Source organism: Homarus americanus, unplaced genomic scaffold (genome assembly GCF_018991925.1).
Source record: "Homarus americanus isolate GMGI-L3 unplaced genomic scaffold, GMGI_Hamer_2.0 scaffold57660, whole genome shotgun sequence".
NCBI classification, from domain to species: domain Eukaryota; kingdom Metazoa; phylum Arthropoda; class Malacostraca; order Decapoda; family Nephropidae; genus Homarus; species Homarus americanus.
Window position 1 is genome coordinate 47,107 of NW_024756338.1, and position 27,148 is coordinate 74,254.

At 50.8% G+C, this 27,148-nt stretch overlaps 1 protein-coding gene across 1 annotated transcript; it reads left to right on the forward strand.

The window, feature by feature from the left end:
• Positions 1-3,731: 3,731 nt before the first annotated feature.
• On the forward strand, positions 3,732-6,790 carry LOC121856758 (uncharacterized proline-rich protein-like; the record flags this gene model as incomplete). The annotated part of the gene is made up of 3 exons (XM_042352448.1): positions 3,732-3,762; positions 4,631-4,773; positions 6,740-6,790. Coding segments are annotated over 3 exons (225 nt in total), but the record flags the coding sequence as incomplete, so codon positions are not given.
• Between the last annotated feature and the right edge of the window lie 20,358 nt (positions 6,791-27,148).

Here is a 27,148-nt window from a genome sequence, read left to right on the forward strand (position 1 = left end):
CCTCAAGCACTGATGATCATCCTGGGTAAAAAAAAAAACGCATCCCTCTGGCTGTGTTGATCCTCCTGGGAATAGTAACAGCATCCCTCTGGTGGTGTTGATCTTCCTGGAGAAAAAATACGTCCTTGGGGTAGTGGAGGCTCTCCCGAATAATAAACCGCTTCCTTCTGGCGGTGTTGATGCTCCTGGGAATAGTAACGGCATCCCTTGGTCGTTGTTGATCGTCCTGGGGAAAAATACGTCCATCTGGTAGTGAGACTCTCCGAATAATAATAACTCTTTATGGTGGTGTTGATCATCACCAAAAAAATAAAACATGCTACCCTCTGTTAGTTAAGGCTCCCGGGAATAGTAACAGCATTCCCTCTGTCGTGTTGATCGTCCTGAAATAAAATTACCTTCCTTTCGCTGTTGTTGTCGTTGGTGGAAAATAACAAGTATTTCCTCTTGTACTCATCCTCTTAGCTTTCCCTCACCTCGTCCTTCCAGGCCACACTAGCTGCCTTGTGGTTCTCCCTCTCCCTCTCATCTATTCTTCCTCCATTTCTTTTCTCTCTCCTCTCTCTCTCTCTCTCTCTCTCTCTCTCTCTCTCTCTCTCTCTCTCTCTCTCTCTCTCTCTCTCTCTCTCTCTCTCTCTCTCTCTCTCTCTCTCTCTCTCTCTGTCTCTCTCCTCTACATTGTTCCTCCCTCTTCTCTCTCTCTCTCCCTCTCTCTCCCCTTACCCCCTCTCTCTCTTCTCTTCTCTTCTCTCCTCTCCTTTCTATCCCTTCTCTGTACTTCATCCCTGCCTCCCTCTCTTCTCTCTCTATCTCTCTCCCTGTCTTCCCTTACCCCTTGTCTCCCCTTGTATCCCTTCTCCCCTCTCTTCTCTCCCCTCTTCACATCACATCTCTTGTTCTCCCTCTTTCCTCCCTCTCCCCCTCCCCTCATCCAGGGGCCTGAAGGACTCATGTTGTTAAGGGAAGCTCGGATAGGCTAGTCTTAGCCAAGGTTAAGGGTTGGCAGCGGGATTTTTTTTAACCGGAGGCAAGTATTGAATAAATGGTCCAGGAAATGGCCTGAAATAATCAGGGTTTGTACGAATAATCAGGGGTTGTGCGGACACCTAAAACACATGCAATAGGGAAAAATGATAAACGGTGGCATAAATACGGATAATCTGGTTTATAGACACCTTGAGATCATTCGGATAATAACGGGGGTGCAGATAACCCAATTTTATTTATTGTATTGAGATTTTAATTTATTGTATTGACTATTGTGTATTTGCTGTTGGAATTCTTGCATGCAACAGGTTTCTTAAGTAAACAACAAACAAACCAATGACCGTAATGATGGGTTGCTGTGGCTGAGTGGATACCAATACTCACTTCCGTCCTAAGGTCACTGGACGTTCACACTGCGTCAGTCCACCCAGATGTAATGTGCACCTGACTAACACATTGAGAAGTGAAGGTGGTCAAGTACAGTGTCAGCCACTGTGCCTCTCTCCGTGTTAGAGGTTTACTGGGTCCTTAACCTACCCTAACCTAACAGGTCCTTTAGCTATGATCAACTCTCACTGTTGTTATTATATACATATTATTATTATTTATTATTATTATTATTATATTATTATTATTATTAGTGTTGTTGTTGTTGTTTTTGTTATTATTTACTTAATCCTTATGAACAACTAATATATCCCTAAATTTGTTACATTTTGTTGCTTTTATCATTAAAAAAATATTCTTGTGTATTATTTTCTCATAAACAATTCAAACCTGTAATACTAAAAACTCATTTAAACTAAATTAATTAAACCTTTTATAAATTTTTCCGGGACCATTATAAGACCGGGACTCATTATGCGTCTTCATAATAGTGCGACCTGAAAAAAATATTCCAGTGTACACGGTCTGGTTTTTATTGTTGCTGATAACTAATTAAAAGAATTTCTCTTTCATTGTATTAGGATGACTTGGTGTGTGAGTCAAAAATAATGTTTAAAATGTTAATTGTCCACACGATAACTTGAACAAATAACAATCTACCAATGTGTTGATATTACAAAATCACTTTGATAATGCAAGTATTGTGTGTGACCTGGTACAGTACCTATGAACTTTGTTGAGCATTGTGTTACAGTTATAGCATAGACTTTGTTGTGACATTGGTACAGTTATATCCATAGACCTTATTTAACGTTGTGGTACACAATTATAGCCTTAGACCTTGTTGTGGCATTGTGTTATGGTATGGCCCAACTTTGTTGTGACGTTGTGGTACACAGTATGGCCCCTTAGACCTTGTTGTGACGTTGTGGTACACAGTTATGGCCTAAGACTTTGTTGTGACGTTGTGGTACACAGTTATGGCCCCTTAGACTTTGTTGGCAACGTTGTAGTACACAGTGCAAGCCCCTTGAACTTTTATTCTTGGCATTGTATTTTGGTATAGCCCCTTAGACTTTGTTGCCTTGTTTTAGTACAGTTACCGTCCCCTTGAGCTTTGTTGTAGCATTATGTACACAATTGCTTGTAGACTTTGTTGTGGCATTGTGAGTACAATTATAGCCCCTTAGACTTAATTCTGCATGGTAAAACACCACCCACCTACCCACACCCCATGCCTCCCCAACCTCTGTGGTAGAGAAAGGGCCATTTATTATGCTAATATCATATATATAACTGATGAGCTCCCATAAATTTGAATTACATTCCACCTGTGTTGAGGAATTACTGCTGTTTCTGAGAGATTTTGCCGCTGTTGAGGTTACTGCTGACTATTGAGGATACTGCTGACTGTATGAGGATTATTGCTGAGAATAACTGCACAGTTACTGTTGAGGTTACTGCTGAGGATTACTGCCCAACCGTGAGGACTGCAGCTCTTGAGGGAACAACAAAATGCAATCCCTCTTCACCCCCTCCCCTCTTGCCCTCCCCTTCCCCCTCCCCTCTTCCCCTCCTCTTCCCCCCCCTCCTTCCCCCCTCCTCACTTCCCCTCTCCTGGCCCCACCCCTCCTCACTTCCCCCCCTCCTCAGCCCCACCCCCTCCCCTCAGCCCCACCCCTCTCATTACCCCCCAACCCCCCACCTCACGGCCACCCTCATGACCCCAACCCCCCTCCCATGCCCCCACCCCCCTCCATAGCCCCACCCCTCCTCATGACCCCACCTCCCCGCAGCCCCACCTCCTCATGACCCCCACCCCCTCACTTGAACCAACCCCTCCTCACATGACCCCACCCACCCTAACCCCTCCTCACAGCCCCACCCCCTCCTGTCCCCACCTCCCTCTCCTTGCCACCCCTCATGCCCCTCACGACCCCACCCCCCTCACTTGGCCCCAACCCTCCTCCTTGACCCCACCCCCTCCCATAACCCCCCTCCTCCTCAGCCCCCCTCCCATGACCACCACCCCTCCCCCCAGCCCCCACCCTCCTCCTTAGTCCCCACCCCTCCTCTTCACCCCCTCCTCATGACCCCCCCCTCCTCATTACCCCTCCTCATGACCCCACACCCTCTTGTGACCCCTCCTCCCCTGACCCCCACCCCTGCTCCTGAACCCCCTCCCCCCGCCCCACCCCCTCCTCATTACCTCCTCCTTTACCCCCTCCCCATGACCCCCTCCTCCTTCACATCCCTCCTCACGACCCCCACCTCCTCACGGCCCCACCCCCACCTCATAACCCCCTCCTCATGACCCCACCCCCTCCTCAGGCCCCCTCTCCCTCACGGCCCCACCTCCTCCTCCCCCTCCTGATCAGCCCCCTCCTCCTGCTAGCCCCTCCTCCTCCCCTCCTCATGACCCCACCACCCTCCTTCGCAGCCTCTCCTCATGACCCCACCCCTCTCCTCATTACCCTCCCCATGACCCCCACCCCTCTCCTTACCCCCCTCTCCAATCCCCCCCTCCTCACCGGCCCCACCCCTCCTCTCCCGCCCCCCCACCTCCAGCCCCCACCCCTCCTCACCCCCCACCCCTCCTCGCAGCTCCCCACCCCCTCCTCATGGCCCCCACCCCCTCCCTCCCCATGTCCCCACCCCCTCCTCCTTGCCCCCCCTCCTCACAATCCCCATCCCCCTCCTCCTTGACCCCCAGGACCTCCATGACAATATAAACATGATTTTATTTGTCTTCCCTCTTGTGTAATAATCTCCCCTCTCTCCCCTCCTCATCCTCTCACCCCCCTTACTTCTTAGCCCTGCCTCTCTCCCTCCACCTCTTCCTCCTCCTTCTCTTCTCCTCCCCTCTTCTCCCCTCCTCTCCCCTCTTCTCCCCTCCGTTACCCGGCACCCTATTATTACATCCCCCTTGCCTTCTCTTTCATGCCTGTAACGCCCCCCCTCCTGCTACACCCCAGCCCCCCACCTAGTTCCCCCCTGCCCCACTCCCCTTGCCACTCCCAGTCCCCCCTTACCTTTCCCCCTCCCTGCAACACCCAGCCCCCCCACCACTCCCAGTCCCCCTGCAACACCCCCTCCTCCTTGCAACACCCCAGTCCCCCTGCTTCCCCAGTCCCCCTGCCTCCCAGTCCCCTAACACCCCAATCCCCCCTTACCCCCTCCTGCTACCCCAGCCCCCACCCACCCCTAGTTCCCCCTCCTTTTCCCTCCCCCATTGACACCCCAATCCCCCCTTGCACCCCTCCCTCACCCCAGCCCCCACCAGCACCCCTAGTTCCCCCTGCCCACCCCCACTCCCCGCTTACACCCCCAATCCCCCTGCAGCACTCCCAGTCCCCCCTCAACACCCCACTCCTCCCTTCCAACACCCCAATCCCCCTTGCAACACCCCCCTCCTGCACCCAGCCCCACCGCCCCTAGTTCCCCCTCCTTTTACCCCCCCCTTGCCCACCCCCAATCCCCCCTTCCAACACCCCTCCCTACTACACCCCAGCCCCACCTTATGTTCCCCTCCAACACTCCCCGCTCCCCTGCCTCCCAATCCCCCTGCAGCACCCCAGTCCCCTGCACACCCCTCCTCGCTTACCTTGATCCCCTGCCCCCAATCCCTGCAGCACCCACAGTTCCCCCTGCAGCACCCCCCAGTCCCCTGCAACACCCCAGTCCCCCTCACCTCAATCCCCCTGCAACCCCCAGTCCCCTGCATTCCCCAATCCCCCAACACCCCATGCCCCTACAACACCCCCAATCCCTTGCAACACCCCAGCCCCTGTCCCCACCCTGCCCCCCACAACCGGGGTTTGGTCCGTCTTAAAGAGGTAATCTGTCCTCAACATAACTCACGAGGCTGCACATTGCACCCTCACAAGTTTAAAGCCACCAGCCCCACCCAGCCCACCCCAGCCACCCACCAAGACACCACCAAGCCAGCCCCGTCTCACCGCAGCAACACCCCACCCACAGACCCAACCAATTATCCACCCATTATTATTATTATTATTATTATTATTATTATTATTATTATTTATTTTGTATTGTCATCATCACCATCATCACCATCATCACCATCATCATCACCACCACCATCATCACCACCACCATCATCACCACCATCATCACCACCATCATCATCACCACCACCATCATCACCACCATCATCATCACCATCATCACCACCACCACATCATCATCACCACCATCATCACCACCACCATCATCACCACCACCATCATCACCACCACCACCACCCACCATCACCACCACCATCATCATCACCACCATCATCACCACCACCACCATCATCATCACCACCACAGTACAGGGCCAAACACAACCTGCGCTTTTCACCACCAAATTTTATCGTCGTGAAATGTGATTTGTTATCCATTTATTATTATAGTTTGTCCGGAAATGTTGTTGTTGTGATGGTGGTGAACCATTAGATGGTGTGGAGGGTGGTGGTAAATACTATGACGATGGTTGTTGTTGTGATGGTGGTGGTAATTACTAATGACGATGGTTGTTGTTGTGGTGTGAATTATGTGACGATGGTTGTGATGGTGGTATGCTGTGACAATGGTTGTTGTTGTGATGGTGGTAGTTACTGTGACGATGGTGTAGTTGTTAATGGTGGTACTTGCTGTGACGGTGGTAGTTGTTGTGATGGTGGTAGTTGCTGTGACGATGGTTGTTTATTTGAGTGGTGGTAGTTGCTGTGACGATGTTTGTTGTTGTGATGGTGGTAGTTGCTGTGACGATGGTGAGTAGTTGTTAATGGTGGTACTTGCTGTGACGATGGTTGTTGTTGTGATGGTGGTAGTTGCTGTGACGATGGTGAGTAGTTGTTAATGGTGGTACTTGTGACGGTGGTAGTTGTTGTGATGGTGCTAGTTGTTGTTGTGATAGTTGTAGTTGTTGTGATGGTGGTACTTGCTGTGACGGTGGTAGTTGTTGTTGTGATAGTTGTTGTTGTGATAGTGGTAGTCACTTTCCTTCCCCTCTCTTCTTCTCTCCCCTCATTTCCTCCCCTTTTCCATTCTCTTAATTTCTCTTTCTTTTCACTACTTTACCTAATTCTCCCCTCTTTAGTGTGTGTGTGTGTGTGTGTGTGTGTGTGTGTGTGTGCAGGTTGTGCTCATGGTGTGTGGTTTCCATGGAGTGTAATGCAGCTTAGGGTTTTCACCACCACCACTTTTCACTATCACCACCACCCATCACCACCACTCACCACCACCACCCACCACCACCACCACCCACCACCACCACCACCACTACTACCACCACCACCTACACCACCACCACCCTCACTCACCACCACCACCACCACCACCACCACCACCACTCACCACCACCACCACCACCACCACCACCACCACCACCACCACCACCACCACCACCACCACCACCACCACTCCCACCACCATCACCACTACCACTCACCACCCACACCACCACCACCATCACCACCACCACCACCACCACCACTCACCCACTTACCATCACCACCACCACCACCACCCCATCACCACCACTCACCACCACCACCACCACCACCACTACTACTACCACCACCACCACCACCACCACCACTACCACCACCACTCACCACCACCACCACCACTCACCACCACCACCACCACTACTACCACCACCACCACCACCACCACCACCACTCACCACCACCACCACCACCACCACCACACCACCACCACCACCACCACCATCATCACCACCACCACCACTTATCACTACTACCCACCCCATCACCACCACCCTCACCACCACCACCACCACCACCACCACCACCACCACCACCACCACCCACCACCCTCCTCCTCACTATCGTAATCTTGTTAGGATACAAATTCTCCTCTCCCCTGCTGTATTTAACGCTGTATTTGGCTGTATTCTGTGGTGGTGTGATGGATCCTCGAGTGATAGATTGGATGCATAGTTGGGTGAGGAGGGAGGAGGGTGAGGAGGAGGAGGAATGCTGAGATGGGTAGGTAGGTGATCGGAGGGAGGGAGGGAGGGTGAGAGGAGGAAGGAGGAATGAGGAGGGGGTGAAGGATGAAAGAGAGTGAGAGATGGAGGAGGGAGGAGGAGGGAGGTAGAGGAAGGGTAGTGCAAAACACGTCATTACAGAGGCCCTCACAGTTGTGTTCATAGCCAATCTCATTAAAATTAAATTGAGTGAGCCCGAGACTGTGGCCAGGTAAGGTGGTTGTGGCCACGTTAGGTGAGTGTGGCCAGGTGGTGGCTGGCCAGGTTGGTGGTGTGGCCAGAGTGAGGTGGCTGTGGCCAGGTTAGTGAGTGTGGCACGGTGGTGGCTGTGTGGGTTAGGTGAGTGTGGCCAGGTGAGGTGGCTGTGGCCAGGTTAGGTGAGTGTGTGGTGAGGTGGCTGTGGCCAGGTGGTGTGTACGGTGCCTCCTGTACTGATGGTTTAATAGTGTAGGCCCTGTGCCTCCTATACTGTTGGTTTAGTACAGTGTCAGTGCCTCCTGTACTGATGGTTTATACAGTGACCCCTGATGGTTTAGTACGTGTCGGCCACAGTGCCTCTGTACTGATGGTTTAGTACAGTGTCGCCTGCCCCTGTACTGTTGTTTAGTACAGTGTCCGTGCCTCTGTACTGATGGTTTAGTACAGTGTATGCTACTCTGCTGATGGTTTAGTACAGTGTCTGTACTTCCTGTACTGATGGTTTAGTACAGTGTCGTACATGCCTCTACTGATGGTTTGTACAGTATGCACGTGCCTCCTTACTGATGGTTGTACAGTGCAGCCACGGTCCTCCTGTACTGATGGTTTAGTACAGTGTCGGCCACGGTGCCTCCTGTACTGTTGGTTTAGTCAGTGTCGCACGGTGCCTCCTGCTGAGGGTTTAGTACATGTAGCCACAGTGCCTCCTGTACTGATGGTTTAGTACAGTGTACAGTGCCTCCCTGTACTGATGGTTTAGTACAGTGTCAGCCACAGTGCCTCCTATTACTGATGGTTTAGTACAGTGTCGGCCACGGTGCCTCCTGTACTGATGAGGTTTAGTGATGTCGGCCACGGTGCCTCCTGTACTGGTGGTTTAGTACAGTGTCGGCCACGGTGCCTCCTGTACTAGTGGTTTAGTACAGTGTAGCCACTGTGCCTCCTGTGCTGATGGTTTAGACACTGTTGCCACTGTGCCTCCTGTACTGATGGTTTAGTACAGTGTCGGCCACGTGCCTCCTGTACTGATGGTTTAGTACAGTGTCGCACAGTGCCTCTGTACTGATGGTTTAGCCTGATGTCAGCCACTGTGCCTCCTGTACTGATGGTTTAGTACAGTGTCGGCACGGTACTCTGTACTGATGGTTTAGTGTGTCGGCCCGGTGCCTCCTGTACTGATGGTTTAGTACAGTGTCGGCCACAGTGCCTCCTTTACTGATGGTTTAGTACAATGTCGGCCACGGTGCCTCCTGTACTGATGGTTTAGTACAGTGTCGGCCACGGTGCCTCCTGTACTGATGGTTTAGTACAGTGTCAGCCACTGTGCCTTCCTGTACTGATGGTTTAGTACAGTGTCGGCCACGGTGTCCTGTACTGATGGTTTAGTGCGGTGTCGTCTCCTGTACTGATGGTTTGTTACGATGTCGGCGCCTCCTGTACTGATGGTTTAGTACAATGTCGGCCACGGTGCCTCCTGTACAGATGGTTTAATACAGTGTCGGCCCCAGTGCCTCCTTAGCCATGATGGTTTGGTGTCACTGCCTCTATATGATGGTTATAGATGATTTACGTGCTGAGAGCCGCAGTGCCTCCTGTACTGATGGTTTAGTACAATGTCGGCCACGGTGTCTGTATGCATGGTTTAGTACAGTGTCGGTGCCCTTACTGATGGTTTAATAAATCTAAAACGTGCCTCCTATGATGGTTTAATGGTGTCAGCCACAGTGCTCTGTACTGATGGTTTAATATGGTGAGATGTACTGCCTCTTACTTATGGTTTAGTACAGTGTAGGCCACGGTGCTCCTGTACTGATGGTTTAATACAGTGTGCGTGCAGTGCTCTCTGTACTGGATACTAGTTTAGTACAGTGCCGTGCGTACTGATGGTTTGTTATAAGCCACGATGCCTCCTGTACTGATGGTTTAATACAGCTCACGGTGCCTCCTGTACTGATGGTTTAGTACAATGTTGAGCGCCACGGTGCCTCCTGTACTGATGGTTTGGCAGTGCTCGGCCACGGTGCCTCTGTACTGATGGTTTAAGTACAGTGTCGGCCACGGTGCCCTGTACTGATGGTTTAAAATACAGTGTCATACGGTGCCTCCTGTGCTGATGGTTTAGTACAGTGTCGGCCACGGTGCCTCCTGTACTGATGGTTTAGTACAGTTAGGCCACGGTGCCTCCTGTACTGTTGGTTTAATACAGTGTCACGGTGCCTCCTGTACTGATGGTTTAGTACAGTGTGGGCCACGGTGCCTCCTGTACTGATGGTTTAGTACAGTGTGGCCACAGTGCCTCCTGTACTGATGGTTTAGTACAGTGTGGGCCACGGTGCCTCCTGTACTGATGGTTTTAGTACAGTGTGGGCCTGTGCCTCCTGTACTGATGGTTTAGTGCAGTGTCGGCCACGCAGTGCCTCCTGTACTGATGGTTTAAATACAGTGTAGGCCACGGTGCTCCTGTACTGATGGTTTAGTACAGTGTCATGTACAGTGCCTCCTGTACTGATGGTTTAGTACAGTGTAGACGCAGTGCCTCTGTACTGATGGTTTAGTACAGTGTCGGCCACGGTGCCTCCTGTACTGATGGTTTAGTACAGTGTGGGCCAGTGCCCTGTAATGATGGTTTGTACAGTGTGGGCCACGGTGCCTCCTGTACTGATAGTTTAGTACAGTGTGGGCCACGGTGCTTCCTAACCCTAATGGTTTAGTACAGTGTCGTACAGTGCCTCCTGTACTGATGGTTTAGTACAGATGTCGGCCATGGTGCCTCCTGTACAGTTTTAGTGCAGTGTCGGCCACGTGCCTCTGTACTGTTGGTTGACAAACTGTGTAACCCACAGTACTTCATGTACTGATGGTTTAATGTAGTGTCGTATGATACATACTGATGATGGTTTAATACAGTGTCGGCCACGGTGCCTCCTGTACTGACAAGTTTTAATGATATGTACAGTATTCTACTACGATGGTTTAGTACAGTTGCAGCCACAGTGCCTCCTGTACCAATAGTTTGATACAGTATAATACAAACAACTTACTGATGGTTTAGTAGTGTACAGCTCATGGTGCTTCACTGTACTGATGGTTTAGTACAGTGTCATCACAGTTCTTCCTCTGTACTGATGGTTTTAGTACAGTGTGGGCAACTAGTGCCTCTATCACTGATAGTTTATACAGTGTCATCGGTGCTTCAATGGTTTAATACAGTCTAATACATACTTCCTGTACAATAGTTTAGTAAAATTAGCTACCTGGTTTAGTACAGTGTCGGCCCAGTGCTCTGTACTGATGGTTTAGTACGAGTAAACCTTCCCTATAACTGCCTACATGGTTTAGTACAGTGATCGTAAATTGCCTCTGTACTGAAGTTTATGCAGTGTCGGCCTGCCTCCTGTACTGATTGGTTTAGTACAGTGTCGACCGCAGTGCCTCCTCATACTGATGGTTTAGTACAGTGTCCTGTAAAGTGCCTCCTGTACTGATGGTTTAGTACAGTGTCGGCCCACAGTGCTTCTAATTGGGTGTAACCACTGCACTCCTGTACTGATAAACATACAGTATCAACACGATACTTCTTACTGCATTTAATGCAATGTCGCCACGATACTTCTACCCACAATGATGGTTTATACAGTGTCGCAACAGTACCTCTATGATGAATTTATACTGATATATTACTTCCTGTACTGATGGTTTAGTACAATGTCAACACTCTATCGATGCTTCACAGCACTCTGATGGTTTAGTAATGTCATTGCATCTCATACTGATGGTTTAGTACAGTGTCGAATAACGCAGTGCTTACCAGTACCACTCTACTGATGGTTTAAGTACAGTGTTAAACGCAGTGCTCTCCTGTACTGATGGTTTAGTACAATGTCACCATATAAATTGTTTCAGCGATGTCACATACAGTAACTTCTAACACTGATGGTTTGTACAGTGTGTGCGGTGCCTCCTGTACTGATGGTTTAGTACGTGTCCCAGCCGGTGCCTCTGTACTGATGGTTTAAATACAGTAAAACCCACGGTGCCTCCTGCTCGATGGTTTAGTACAGTGTCACGCGGTGCCTCCTGTACTGATGGTTTAATACCAGTGTCAGCCACGGTGCCTCCTGTACTGATGGTTCACAATGGCCATTACGTTGGCTGCCCGATGGTTTAATTCTCAGTCACAGTGCTTCCTGTACTGATGGTTATACGAGGTCGACCACGGTACCTCCTGCTGATGGTTTAGTACAGTGTCGGCCAGATAGCTCCTACTACTGATGGTTTAGTACAGTGTCGGCCACTGGTGCCTCCACTGTACTAATGGTTTGTACAGTGTCAACCACAGTGCCTCTATGGTTTAACGTGCGAGAAGGTGCTTCCTGCTGATAGTTTTAGTATGCACTATTACTGTACTGATGGTTTATACAATGTAAGCCACGGTGCTTCTGTACCGATGGATTTAATTACAGTGTCATACATGATGGTTAGTAAGTGTCGGCGGTGCCTCCCTCATGATGGTTTAGTACAAGGAAATGTCAGCCTCCTGTACTGATGGTTTAGTACAGTGACGGACGCATCTGTACTGATTGTTATAGTCACTCGTACACAGTGCCTCTGTGCATTGGTTTGTCAGTGTGTCGGCAAGTGCCTCCTGTATGATGGTTTAAATACAGTGTCAGCCGGTGCACCTCCTGTACTGATGTAGTTTAGTACAGTGTCGTACAGTGCCTCCTGTACTGATGGTTTAGCAGCGTATGCCATCGCGTGCCTCCTGTACTGATGGTTTGACTACTGATGGCCACAGCTCCTGTACTGATGGTTTAGTACAGTGTGGCCACGGTGCTACTGATGGTTTAGTACAGTGTCGGCCCACAGTGCCTCCTGTACTGATGGTTTAGTACAGTGTCCAGCCAGTGCCTCCTGTACTGATGGTTTAGTACAGTGTCGGCCGGTGCCTCCTGTACTGATGGTTTAGTACAGTGTCGGCCACAGCTGCCCCTGTACTGATGGTTTAGTACAGTGTCGGCCACAGTGCCTCCCTGTACTGATTGTTTGAGCTGTGTCAGCAGATGCTTCCTGTACTGATGGTTTAGTACAGTGTCGGCCACGGTGCTTCCTGTACTGATGGTTTGTACAGTGTGTACCCTCCTGTACTGATGGTTTAGTACAGTGTCGACAGTGCCTCGTACTGATGGTTTAGTGTGTCCACAGTGCCTCCCTGTACTATAGTAGTGACGGCCACGGTGCCCCTGTACTGATGGTTTATACAGTGTCACGTGCTTCCTGTACTGATGGTTTAGTACAGTCTCAACAGTGCCCCTGTACTGATGGTTAGTACAGTGTCATGCAGAGCCTCCTGTATGATGGTTTAGTACAGTGTCGGCCACGGTGCTTCCTGTACTGATGGTTTAGTACAGTGTCAGCCTGTGCTTCCTGTACTGATGGTTCAGTGTCGGCCACAGTGCCCCTGTACTGATGGTTTTAGTACAGTGTGAACACAGGTGCCTCCATGCCTGATGGTTTAGTACAGTGTCGGCCACGGTGCCTCCTGTACTGATGGTTTAGTACAGTGTCGGCCACGGTGCCTCCTGTACTGATGGTTTAGTACAGTGTCGGCCACAATTCCTGTACTGATGGTTTAGTACAGTGTCGGCCACGGTGCCTCCTGTACTGATGGTTTAGTACAGTGTCAACAGTGCCTCCTGTACTGATGGTTTAGTACAGTGGGCCACAGTGCCTCCTGTACTGTTGGTTTAGTACAGTGTCAGCAGTGCCTCCTGTACTGATGGTTTAGTACAGTGTGCGGCCACAGTGCCTCCTGTACCATGATGGTTTAGTACAGTGTCATACAGTGCCTCCTGCTGATGGTTTAATACAGTGTCGGCCACAGTGCCTCCTGTACTGATGGTTTAAGTACAGTGTCTTGTATCTCACACTGTAAAATATATATATATGTTTTTTTCATTTTACAATTCACCAAGATAAATTATATAACAAATTATCTTAATATTTCCTGAAACAATATTACTAATATTTATATTTATAACTCATTATATTTGTGTTTCATCTGTCAAATAATTTCTTCGGTGGTGTAAAAAAAAAAACAAACATAAGTGAGATCATTTACACCTTGTTTTACACCTTGAGTTACTGTAAATAAACAAGTGAGCATCAGGAGTGTAAATTATCACCATTGTGTTAAGCGGTGAAATATATCTCTGCTCTGCTCACAACAATACCTGCCACCAAATAAATTACTGCATTTTCCTTACTAATATAAGTATGTCTTGTGAGTGTGTTATAATATGGCCGTTTATTATAGGTGTTGGTTAGGTTATATTAGGCTAGGTTCTATAAGGCTGTGGACGGTCACCTGGAGACAGAGCATTATTATAGACGGATTAAATAAATGTATTGAGTTCTCATATTTATTGGCTGTTGAGTCTGTTTTATACTGTGTCTGGTTGTGGTGTGTTGTGGTGCGTTGTGGTAGTAGTGGTGTGTTGTGGTGGTAGTGGTGTGTTGTGGTGTGTTGTGGTGGTAGTGGTGTGTTGTGGTGTGTTGTGGTGGTAGTGGTGTTGTGGTGGAGTGTGTGTTGTGGTGGTAGTGGTGTGTTGTGGTGGTAGTGGTGTGTTGTGGTGGTAGTGGTGTGTTGTGGTGGTAGTGGTGTGTTGTGGTGGTAGTGGTGTTGTGGTAGTGGTGTGTTGTGGTGGTAGTGGTGTGTTGTGGTGGTGGTGGTAGTGGTGTTGTAGGGTAGTGGTGTTGTGGTGGTAGTGGTGTGTTGTGGTGTGTTGTGGTGTGTTGTGGTGGTAGTGGTGTGTTGTGGTGGTAGTGGTGTGTTGTGTGTGTTGTGGTGTGTTGTGGTGGTAGTGGTGTGTTGTGGTGGTAGTGGTGTGTTGTGGTGGTAGTGGTGTGTTGTGTGGTAGTGGTGTGTTGTGGTGGTGGTGTGTGTGGTGTGTAGGTGTGTTGTGGTGGTAGTGGTGTGTTGTGGTGGTAGTGGTGTGTTGTGGTGTTGTGGTGGTAGTGGTGTGTTGTGGTAGTGGTGTTGTGGTGTGGTGGTGTGTTGTGGTGGTAGTGGTGTGTTGTGGTGGTAGTGGTGTTGTGGTGTGGTGGTAGTGGTGTGTTGTGGTGGTAGTGGTGTGTTGTGGTGGTAGTGGTGTGTTGTGGTGGTAGTGGTGTGTTGTGGTGGTAGTGGTGTGTAGTGGTGGTAGTGGTGTGTTGTGGTGGTAGTGGTGCGTTGTGGTAGTGGTGTGTGGTGGTAGTGGTGTGTTGTGGGGTAGTGAGCGTAGGCGGAGTGGTGTGTTGTGGTGGTGGTGGTAGTGGTGCGTAGTGGTGGTAGTGGTGTCGGTGGTTGTGGTGAGTGGCGTGCAGGCAGTGGTGCGTCAGGTGGGTGGTGGGTTGTGGTGTAGTGGTGTGTGGTGGCAGTGGCGTGTGGTGGTAGTGGTGTGTTGTGGTGGTGGTGTGTTGTGGTGTGCCGTGGTGGTAGTGGTGTGTTGTGGTGGTAGTGGTGTGTTGTGGTGGTAGTGGTGTGTTGTGGTGTGTTGTGGTGTGTTGTGGTGGTAGTGGTGTGTTGTGGTGGTAGTGGTGTGTTGTGGTGTGTTGTGGTGTGGTGGTAGTGGTGTGTTGTGGTGGTAGTGGTGTTGTGGTGGTAGTGGTGCGTTGTGGTGGTAGGTGTGGTGGCAGTGGTGTGAGTGGTGTGTTGTGGTGCGTTGTGGTGGTAGTGGTGTGTTGTGGTGGTAGTGGTGTGTTGTGGTGTGTGTGGTGGTAGTGGTGTTGGGTGGTAGTGGTGTGTGTGTAGTGGTGTGGTGGAGTGGTGTGTTGTGGTGGTAGTGGTGTGTGTTGTGGTGGTAGTGGTGTGTTGTGGTGGTGGTGTGTTGTGGTGGTAGTGGTGTGTTGTGGTGGTGGTGGGGGTGTAGTGGTGTGTGTTGTGGTGGTAGTGGTGTGTTGTGGTGGTAGTGGTGTGTGGTGGTGTGTGTGTGGTGTGTTGTGGTGGTGGTGTGTGTGGTAGTGGTGTGTTGTGGTGGTAGTGGTGTGTGTAGTGGTGTGTTGTGGTGTGTTGTGGTGGTGTGGTGCTGTGGGTGGTAGTGGTGTGTTGTGGTGGTAGGTGTGTTGTGGTGTGGTGGTGTGTTGTGGGTGGTAGTGTGTTGTGGTAGTGGTGTGTTGTGGTGGTAGTGGAAGAGGTAGTGGTGCTGTGGTGGTAGTGGTGTGTAGTGGTGGTAGTGGTGTGTTGTGGTGGTAGTGGTGTGTTGTGGTGGTAGTGGTGTGTTGTGGTGGTAGTAGGTTGTGGTGGTAGTGGTGTGTTGTGGTGTGTTGTGGTGGTAGTGGTGTGTGGTGGTAGTGGTGTGTTGTGGTGGTAGTGGTGTGTTGTGGTGTGTTGTGGTGGTGTGGTGTGTTGTGGTGGTAGTGGTGTGTGGTGGTGGTGGTGTGTTGTGGTGGTAGTGTTGTGGTGGTAGGTGGTGTGTTGTGGTGGTAGTGGTGTTGTGGTGGTAGTGGTGTGTTGTGGTGGTAGTGGTGTGTTGTGGTGGTGGTGGTGTGTTGTGGTGGTGGTGTGTAGAGGTGTGTTGTGGTGGTGGTGGTGTTTGTGGTGGTGGTGTGTTGTGGTGGTAGTGGTGTGTTGTGGTGGTAGTGGTGTGTTGTGGTGGTAGTGGATGCTGGTGGTAGTGGTGGTGAGGTGGTAGTGGTGTGTGGTGGTAGTGGTGGTGTGGTGGTAGTGGTGTGTTGTGGTGGTAGTGGGTGCTGTGGTGGTAGTGGTGGTTGTGGTGTTGTGGTGGTAGTGGTGTGTTGTGGTGGTAGTGGTGTGTGTGGTGGTAGTAGTGTTGTGGTGGTAGTGGTGTGTTGTGGTGGTAGTGGTGTGTTGTGGTGGTGGTGGTGTGTTGTGGTGGTAGTGGTGTGTTGTGGTGGAGTGGTGGTTGTGGTGTTGTGGTGGTAGTGGTTGTGTTGTGGTGGTGGTGGTGTGTTGTGGTGGTAGTGGTGTTGTGGTGGTAGTGGTGTGTTGTGGTGGTAGTGGTGTGTTGTGGTGGTAGTGGTGTGTTGTGGTGGTAGTGGTGTGTTGTGGTGGTGGTGTGTTGTGGTGGTAGTGGTGTGTTGTGGTGGTAGTGGTGTGTTGTGGTGGTAGTGGTGGTGGTGGTGTGGTGGGGTAGTGGTGTGTTGTGGTGGTAGTGGTGTGTGGTGGAGATGTGTTGTGGTGGTAGTGGTGTGTGGTGGTAGTGGTGTGTTGTGGTATGGTGTGTGTTGTGGTGGTGGTGGTGTGTTGTGGTGGTAGTGGTGTGTCGGTGGTAGTGGTGTGCTGTGGTGGTAGTGGTGTGTGTTGTGGTGGTAGTGGTGTGTTGTGGTGGTAGTGGTGTTGTGTGGTAGGTGTTGTGGTGGTAGTGGTGTTGTTGTGGTGGTGGTGGTGTTGTGGTGGTAGTGGTGTGTGGTGGTAGTGGTGTGTTGTGGTGGTAGGTGTGTTGTGGTGGTAGTGTTGGGGGTGTGTTGTGGTGGTGGTGGTGTGTGTTGTGGTGGTAGTGGTGTGGTGGTGGTAGTGGTGTTGTGGTGGTGGTATGTGGTGGTAGTGGTGTGTTGTGGTGGTAGTGGTGTGTTGTGGTGGAGGTGTGTTGTGGTGGTGGTGGTGTGTAGTGGTGGTAATGGTGGTAGTGGTGTGTTGTGGTGGTAGTGGTGTGGTGTGTTGTGGTGGTAGTGGTGTGTAGTGGTGGTAGTGGTGTGTTGTGGTGGTAGTGGTGTGGTAGTGGTGTGTTGTGGTGGTAGTGGTGTGTGGTGGATGTGTTGTGGTGTGTTGTGGTGTGGTAGTGGTGTGTTGTGGTGGTAGTGGTGTGTTGTGGTGGTAGTGGTGTGTAGTGGTGGTAGTGGTGTGTTGTGGTGGTAGTGGTGTGTTGTGGTGGTGGTGGTGTGTTGTGGTGGTAGTGGTGTGTTGTGGTGGTAGTGGTGTGTTGTGGTGGTAGTGGTGTGTTGTGGTGGTAGTGGTGTGTTGTGGTGGTAGTGGTGTGTTGTGGTGTGTTGTGGTGGTAGTGGTGGTAGTGGTGTGTTGTGGTGGTAGTGGTGTGTTGTGGTGGTGGTGGTGTGTTGTGGTGGTAGTGTGTGTTGTGGTGTGTTGTGGTGGTAGTGGTGTGTTGTGGTGGTAGTGATGTGTTGTGGTGTGTTGTGGTGGTAGTGGTGTGTTGTGGTGGTGAGTGGTGTGTTGTGTGGTGGTAGTGGTGTGTTGTGGTGGTGGTGGTGTGTTGTGGTGGTGAGTGGTGTGTTGTGGTGGTAGTGGTGTGTTGTGGTGGTAGTGGTGTGTTGTGGTGGTGGTGGTGTGTTGTGGTGGTGGTGGTGTGTTGTGGTGTGGTGGTGTGTTGTGGTGGTGGTGGTGTGTTGTGGTGGTAGTGGTGTGTTGTGGTGGTAGTGGTGTGTTGTGGTGGTAGTGGTGTGTTGTGGTGGTGGTGGTGTGTGGTGGTGGTGGTGGTGTGTGGTGGTGGTGGTGGTGTGTTGTGGTGGTGGTGGTGTGTTGTGGTGGTGAGTGGTGTTTTGTGGTGGTGAGTGATGGTGGTGTTTGTGTGGTGGCGGTGGGGTGTACATAGCATACCTACACACCTGTACACCACAACATACCTACACACCTGTATATGGTCTTCCTCTCCTCCCCATCTCCTACCTCCTCCCCATCTCCACCCCCCTCCCCCATCTCCACACCCCTCCCATCTCCACCCACCCCTCCCCCATCACCCCCCCACCCCCCTCCCCTCCCCACCCCTCCCACCCCCCTCCCCCTCCACCAAGGAGTCAGTCACTGGTATTTCACTGGTATTTGGTAAACCTCATTTGGGACGTGACCTTATTGGGGTGTGGGCTGGAGAGGGAGGAGGGAAGAGGAGTGGGATGGAGAGAGGAGAGAGGGGTGGTGAGGGAGGAGAGGGAAGAGGAGTGGGATGAGAGGGGGAAAAGAGAGGGGTGGTGAGGAGGAGAAGAGAGGAGATGAATGAGGGGGAAAAGATAAAAAGGAAGAGGGAGAGAGGAACAGAGGAGAGAGAAGAAGAGAGGAGGAGGGTAAGAAGAGAGAAAGGATGAAGATCCAGAAGAGGAAGAGAGGAGAAGAGGTTACATGCCTTGTGAGATTCAGGACCACAGAGATGTCGAGTGTGTGTGTTGAAAGACTGTGTTTGAGAGGCAGGTAGGTAGGGGGGGCAGGCAGGTAAGGAGGGGGCAGGTGGGGAGCAGGTAGGGGGGCAGGCAGGTGGGAGGGGGTAGGAGCACACACACACACACACACACACACACACACAGAAACTGGATGATTAAAATGACGACCAAATTTATTTTTACATCTAACCATAATTAAAGACTTTCTGGTCCGGTATTGGGAGGGAAAACTAACATAAGGAACCTCTATAAGAATCCATAAATATACACTCCTTAATCCGGTATTGGAGGGAAAAGAACTTAATTTTTGCTCTCAGTTAGGGACAGACATACCGTCAGCTAGTAGAGTCTTGGGGTGCTGTTGACGCCATTAGTGTTTACGTTTTTTGTTGAATAATTTTGTGATTGTTTGTTAAATGTGGATATGTTGTTGTTGTTGTTGTTATTGTTTATTATTATTATTATTATTATTATTATTATTATTTAGTGTGTGTGAGGAAGGGTAGGAGGTAGGATAGCCTCAAGGTATACTGTACCTGCTTACCTGACACTAATTACATCCTAAGATAAACCTTCACCAATTGTTGACATACTACAACTTGCGTCGCTCACGGCCAATTTTTCTTCTTTTTGTTTTGCTTTTTTTAACCTGAAAGCAGTTTGTGTTGGATGAGTTCTTGTTCTTTAAGAATTTTTTTTTTTTATTCACATGAGGACCAAATTATGATGTTGAATCTAAGGCCAGTTAGTTATTTCCTGGGGATTATTAATTATTTTTTTATTTTCAATATGAGTTTTATTCATATGGGAGTTTTTTTTTACGATAGGAGTTTTTTCCCGATGAGATTTTTTCCCTGATGTGAGTTTTTCCCCAATGAGTTAATTTTTCATTGATGTGAGTTTTTTCCCGAAACAGAATTTTTGTCTTCAAAATAGGATCATCTTTAGTCTAGTTTTGTATCCTTCAATTTTTCCCCTAAAAGTTAGTTCTTTCCCAGTGTTTCTTCCCCAAAGTGACTATTCCACAGGTGGTATAATTTCCCTAAGGAGTCCCGCGGGTGAGTGTTTTTCCAAGGGCAGTATTGACCCTGACACGTCATCTGGAGGAAGGGGTGTTGGGGGGGTTGAGGGGAATGGGGGTGAGGGCGTGAAGGTAATGTGGGGACTGGCAAAGGGGTGAGAGAATGGGAGGGGCAAGGGATGGGGAAGGGCGAGAGAATGGGGAGGGGGTAGGAAAGGTGAAATCATGGGAAAAGAGAGAGGGGTGAGGTCATGGAGGAGGGTATGGGGTGAGGGAGGAGTGGGGAGAAGAGGGCTGGAAGGGGTGGGGGGAAAATCAGGGGGAGGTCCTCATAAGACGGCCGGGGACACAACAGTCGATATTGGAAGACCTCCTCATCCTTCTCTTCCCCTCTCCTCCTCTCTCCCTCCTCCTCCTCCTCCTCCTCTCCTCCTCCTCCTCCTCTTCCCCTCCTCTCCCCAAACATCCGGAGAGTAATTATGTCACTCATAATATCCTACATAATTCATCATACTGAGAACTCATCATACTCATTATACTTGTATCATTCATCATACTCATAACGTTCATCATACTCACCATACTCATAACATCATACTCAGCATTCATCATATTCAACGTTCATCACTCATCATACCACTATCAGTCGCGTTACACTATAATTGAAACATATTGGAGAGAAATATTTTATAGATGAATCCCAGTTAAAAGATATTGTTATGTGTTGGAGTGTGTTGGGGAGTGTTGGAGGTGTGTGGGGGGGTGTTGGAGTGTGTGGGGAGTGTTGGAGGTGGGGAGTATGTGGGGGGAGTTGGAGGTGTGGGGGAGGTTGGAGTGTGGGGGGTTGGAGTGAGTGTTGGAGTGTGTGTGGAGAGTGTTGGAGGTGTGGGAGTGTAGTGTGAGAGTGTTGGAGTGTTGGAGTGGAGTGTGTGAGAGTGTTGGAGGTGTGGAGTGTTGGAGAGTGTTGGAGGTGTGTGGGGAGGTTGGAGGTGTGTGAGGTGTTGGAGGTGTGTGAGTGTTGGGTGTGTGGAGTGTTGGATGTGGAGAGTGTTGGGTGTGAGGTGGGGGTGTTGGGTGTGTGAGAGTGTTGGAGTGTGTGTGAGAGTGTTGGTGTGTGAGAGTGTTGGGTGTGTGTGAGGTGGTGTGTGGGTGTTTGAGTGTGTGTGAGTGTTGGAGGTGTGTGGGAGGTTGGAGGTGTGTGGAGTGTTGGAGTGTGTGTGTGGAGTGTTGGAGGTGTGTGAGAGTGTTGGGTGTGTGGAGTTGGAGTGTGTTTGGAGGTGGGAGAGTGTTGGAGTGTGTGGGGTGTTGGTGTGGGTGTGTGGGTGTTGGGTGTGTGTGGGTGTTGGTGTGTGGGGTTGGTGTGTGGGTTGTGGGAGTGTTGGAGTGTGTGTGGGAGTGTTGGAGTGTGTGTGGGAGTGTTGAGTGTGGGAGTGTTGGCATGAGTGTTAGTATGTGTGGGAGTGTTGGAGTATGTGGGAGTGTTGAGTGTGTGTGATGTTGGAGTATGTGGGAGTGTTGGGAGTGTTGGAGTGTGTTGGTGTGGAGTGTTGGAGTGTGTGTGGTGTTGAGTGTGTGGGGTGTTGGGTGTGTGTGGGGTGTTGAGTTGTGGGGAGGTGTTGAGTATGTGGGGTGGTGTGGGGTTGGGGGGGTGTTGAGTGTGTGTGAGGTGTTGAGTGTGTGGGAGTGTTGGAGTGTGTGTGGGGAGGTTGGGTGTGTGTGAGAGTGTTGAGTGTGTGTGAGGTGTTGGGTGTGTGGGGGGGTTGGATGTGTGGGAGTGTTGGAGGTGAGGAGGTTGGGTGTGTGGGAGTGTTGGAGTGTGTGTTGGAGTGTTGGAGGTGTGTGTTGGAGTGTTGGAGTGTGTGTGTGGGAGTGTTGGGTGTGTGTGGAGGTTGGCGTGTGAGAGTGTTGGAGGTGTGAGAGTGTTGGAGGTGTGTGAGAGTGTTGGAGGTGTGTGTGAGAGTGTTGGAGGTGTGTGGGGAGGTTGGGTGTGTGTGTGGGAGTGTTGGAGATGTGTGGGGTGTTGGGTGTGTGTGAGTGGGAGGCGTGTGTGTTGGATGGGAGTGTTGGAGATGTGTGTGTGCCATGTATGTGTGGGAGGTTGGATGTGTGTGAGTGTTGGAGTATGTGTGGGAGTGTTGGGAGTGTGTGTGGAGTGTTGAGTATGTGTGTGGAGTGTTGGGTGTGTGGGGGTGTTGAGTTGTGTGGGGTGTTGGGTGTGTGGGAGTGTTGGGTGTGTGGGAGTGTTGGGTGTGTGTGAGAGTGTTGGTGTGTGTGTGTTGGAGGTGGTGGGGTGTTGGGGTGTGTGTGGAGTGTTGGAGTGTGTGTGAGGTGTTGGGTATGTGGGGTGGTTGGAGTGTGTGTGTGGGTGTTGGAGGTGTGAGAGGTTGGAGTGTGGAGTGTTGGAGTGTGTGTTGGGTGATGTGTGGTTGGAGGTGTGTGGGAGTGTTGGAGTGTGTGTGAGTGTTGGAGTGTGTGTGAGAGTGTTGGGAGGTGTGTGTGAGAGTGTTGGAGTGTGTGTGAGAGTGTTGGAGTGTGTGTGGGTGTTGGAGGTGGGAGGTTGAGTGTGTGTGAGGTTGGATGTGTGGCTTGAGTGTGTGTGAGGTTGAGCATGTGTGGGAGTGTTGGAGTATGTGTGGGGTGTTGGGTGTGTGTGGGAGTGTTGGAGATGTGTGGGAGTGTTGGAGTGTGTGTGAGAGTGTTGAGTTGTGTGGGAGTGTTGGAGTGTGTGTGGAGTTTGGAGGTGTGTGAGAGTGTTGGGTGTGTGTGAGGTGTTGGAGTATGTGTGGGAGTGTTGGAGTGTGTGTGTGTTGGGTATGTGGGGTGGAGTGTGTGGAGAGTGTTGGAGTTGTTGGGTGTGTGTGTGGGGTGTTGGGTGTGTGTGAGGTGTTGGGTGTGTGTGAGTGTTGGTGTGTGTGGGAGTGTTGGGTGTGTGTGTGGGGAGTGTTGGAGTGTGTGTGGGAGTGTTGGGTATGTGTGGGAGTGTTGGAGTGTGTTGGTGGATGTGTGTGGGGTGTTGGGTGTGTGTGGGAGTGTTGGAGTGTGTGTGAGAGTGTTGGAGTGTGTGGGGTGTTGGGTGTGTGTGAGAGTGTTGGAGTGTGTGTGGGAGTCGTCATGAGATCGTTTCCTGTTTATTTATTTGTTATTTTTGTTTTTTTTAATTCTCTATCGTGTTAATGCTTGGCTCCGTGTGGGTTGGTTGTGATGTGGTCCTTGGTGTGGGTGGTGGTTGTGATGTGGTCCTTGGTGTGGCAGTGGTTGTGGTGTTGTCCTTGGTGTGGGTGGTGGTTGTGGTTGTTGGTTGTGATGTGGTCCCTTGGTGTGGGTGGTGGTTGGTTGGTTGTGATGTGGTCCCTTGGTGTGGGTGGTGGTTGTGGTTGGTTGTGATGTGTTCCTGGTGTGGTGTGGTTGTGATGTGGTCCTTGGTGTGGCGTGGTTGTGATGTTGTCCCTTGGTGTGGGTGGTGGTTGTGGTTGTTGGTTGTGATGTGGTCCTTGGTGTGGGTGGTGGTTGTGGTTGTTGGTTGTGATGTGTCCTTGGTGTTGGTGGTGGTTGTGGTTGTTGGTTGTGATGTGGTCCCTTGGTGTGGGTGGTGGGTGGTGGTTGTTGGTTGTGATGTGGTCCCTTGGTGTGGGTGGTGGTTGTGGTTGTTGGTTGTGATGTGGTCCTTGGTGTGGGTGGTGGTTGTGGTTGGTTGTGATGTGGTCCTTGGTGTGTGGTGGGTGGTGGTTGTTGGTTGTGATGTGGTCCTTGGTGTGGGTGGTGGTGGTTGGTTGTGATGTGGTCCTTGTGTGTGGTTGGTGGTGGTGGTTGGTTGTGATGTGGTCCTGGTGTGGGTGGTGGTTGTGGTTGTTGGTTGTGATGTGGTCCCTTGGTGTGGTTGGTGGTGGTGGTTGGTTGTGATGTGGTCCCTTGGTGTGGGTGGTGGTTGTGGTTGTTGGTTGTGATGTGGTCCCTTGGTGTGGTTGGTGGTGGTTGTTGGTTGTGATGTGGTCCCTTGGTGTGGGTGGTGGTTGTGGTTGTGGTTGTGATGTGGTCCTTGGTGTGGTTTGGTGCTGTGTTGGTGGTGGTTTTGTTGGATGGCCGTGTGTTGTTGGTTGTGATGTGGTCCTTGGTGGTTGGTGGTGGTTGTTGGTTGTGATGTGGTCCTTGGTGTGGTTGGTGGTGGTTGTTGGTTGTGATGTGGTCCTTGGTGTGGTTGGTGGTGGTTGTTGGTTGTGATGTGGTCCCTTGGTGTGGTGGTGGTTGTTGGTTGTGATGTGGTCGGTGGTTATTGGTTTGTGATGTGTCCTTGGTGTGGTTGGTGGTGGTTGTTGGTTGTGATGTGGTCCCTTGGTGTGGGTGGTGGTGGTTGTTGGTTGTGATGTGGTCCCTTGGTGTGGTCGGTGGTGGTTGGTTGTGATGTGTTCCTTGGTGTGGGTGGTGGTGGTTGTTGGTTGTGATGTGGTCCCTTGGTGTGGGTGGTGGTTGTGGTTGTTGGTTGTGATGTGGTCCCTTGGTGTGGTTGGTGGTGGTTGTTGGTTGTGATGTGGTCCCTTGGTGTGGTCGGTGGTGGTTGGTTGTGATGTGGTCCCTTGGTGTGGGTGGTGGTGGTTTGTTGGTTGTGATGTGGTCCCTTGGTGTGGTTGGTGGTGGTTGTTGGTTGTGATGTGGTCCTTGGTGTGGTTGGTTGTGGTTGTTGGTTGTGATGTGGTCGGTGGTTTTTGGTTGTGATGTGGTCCTTGGTGTGGTTGGTTGTGGTTGTTGGTTGTGATGTGCTCGGTGGTTATTGGTTGTGATGTGGTCCCTTGGTGTGGTTGGTTGTGGTTGTTGGTTGTGATGTGGTCGGTGGTTTTGGTTGTGATGTGGTCCTTGGTGTGGTTGTGTTGTGGTCCTTGGTGTGGTTGGTTTGTTTGGTCCTTGTTGGTTGTGGTGGTTGTTGGTTGTGTGTGGTCCTTGGTGTGGTTGGTGGTGGTTGTTGGTCCCTTGGTGTGGTTGGTGGTGGTTGTTGGTTGTGGTGTGGTCCTTGGTGTGGTTGGTGGTTGGTTATTGGTTGTGATTGGGGATGGTGGTTGTTGTTGGTGGTGGTTGTGATAATGGTTTTATGGTTGTCAACGTAGTTGTTGTAGTAATCTACCCATCGAACCATCCATCCTCACCCATCATCCATCCATCCACTCACCCATCCATCCACTCACCCATCCATCCTCACCCATCCATCATCCACTCACCCATATCCATCCTCACCCATCCATCCATCCATCCATTCTCACCCACATCCATCCATCCATCCATCCACTCACCCATCCATCCATCCATCCATTCACCCACCCATCACCCATCCATCCATCCCTCACCCATCCATCCCATCCATCCACTCCACCCATCCATACATCCATCCATCACTCACCTCCATCCATCCCATCACCCATCATCCATCCATCCACTCACCCATCCACACCCATCCATCCACTCACCCATCCATCCATCCACTCACCCATCCATCCACTCACCCATCCATCCATACATCATCCATCCACTCACCCATTGATCCATCCACTCACCCATCCATCCATCCCACTCACCTCCATCCACTCACCATCCATCCATACATCCATCCATCCACTCACCCATCCATCATCCATCCATTCACCCACCCATCCATACATCCATCCATCCACTCACCCATCCATCCATCCACCATCCACCCACCCATCCATACATCCATCCATCCACTCACCCATCCATCCATCCTCACCCATCCATCCATCCATCCATTCCTCACCCATCCATACATCCATCCATCCACACTAACATCATCCATCCACTCACCCATCCATCCACTCACCCATCCATCCACTCACCCATCCATCCACTCACATTGATCCATCCACTCACCCATCCATGCATCCACTCACCCATCCACTCACCCATCCATCCATCCACTCACCCACCCATCCATACATCCATCCATCCTCACCATCCCTCACCCATCCATCCATCCACTCACCCATCCATCCATCCACTCACCCATCCACTCACCCATCCATCAATCATCCGTCATTGAGCCAAATATCCACCATCACAACTCCTGACAGTTTGGGACAGGTCGACGAGACGGGAGGTCAAGGTCAAGGTCACTGTCCCCCTCCTTCCTCCCTCCTCTCCTTCCTCCTTCCTTCCTTCCTCTCCTCTACCCTCTCTTCCCCCACCCTCCCTCCTCCCCCAAAAAAAAATATATCTGGCCTAGGGAGTCAATTCTTTCACGGATATCTTCGTTATTTTGTATTTTGAAATTTTTTATATAGGCCTAGGTGGAATATTTATATAGACCTAGGTGGAAAGAATATATAAGGCCTATGTGAAAAAATATATAGACGTAGGTGAAAACAATGTCTATGTGAAAAATTTATATAGACCTAGGTGGAAAAATGTAGGCCTATGTAAAATTTATATCAGAGTGGGGGGACAGGGGTAGTGTGGTGTGTGTGTGTGTGTGTGTGTGTGTGTGTGTTCCCAGGGTGTTGGTGGTGGTGGTTATTGTTAGGGTAGTTGTGGTGGTGGTGGTGAGTTGTTACAATAAAGATGGTGGTAGTGGTAGTGGTAGTAGTGACGCTTTAAACTTGTCTTCACTATCATCATTCCTTACCAACCACTCGACCACCACCATCAACCACCACCACCAACCACACACCACCAACCACACACCCACTACCACCACCAGCTTCCCACAGCACTGCCCAGGTGTTACATTCTCAATAGCACCTGTACATCACCCTGACCCGGCGTCCACACACACACACACACACACACACACACACACACACACACACACACACGTCACCTGCACTTAAATCTGAATAGCTCTCTCTCTCTCTCTCTCTCTCTCTCTCTCTCTCTCTCTCTCTCTCTCTCTCTCTCTCTCTCTCTCTCTCTCTCCTTCCCTCCTTCATCCTACAAATCTTCTTTTTTCCATTTTCCCTTATTTTATCTTTTATCTCCCTACCCTCTCTCACCATTCATCCACCCTCTCATTCTTCCCGCATCCCTCTCACCCTCTCCCATTCCTCCCCCCTCTCTTCCCCTTTCCATTCCTTCTTTTCCCCTTTCACTCCTTCTCCATCCCGTTCACTTCTCCCACCTTCCCTCATTCACCCCCTCCCTACCCCCCTCTCACCCCTCACCATCCACCCCTCACCATCACCCCTCTCCCATCCCACTAACCCTCACCATCACCCCCTCCCCACCATAACCCCTCACCATCACCCCTCACCATCACCCCTCACCATCACCCCTCCTATCACCCCTCACCATCACCCCTCACCATCCACCCCTCACCATCACCCCTCACCATCACCCCTCACCATCACCCTCACCATAACCCCTCACCATAACCCCTCACCATCACCCTCACCATCACCCCTCACCATCACCCTCACCATCACACCCCTC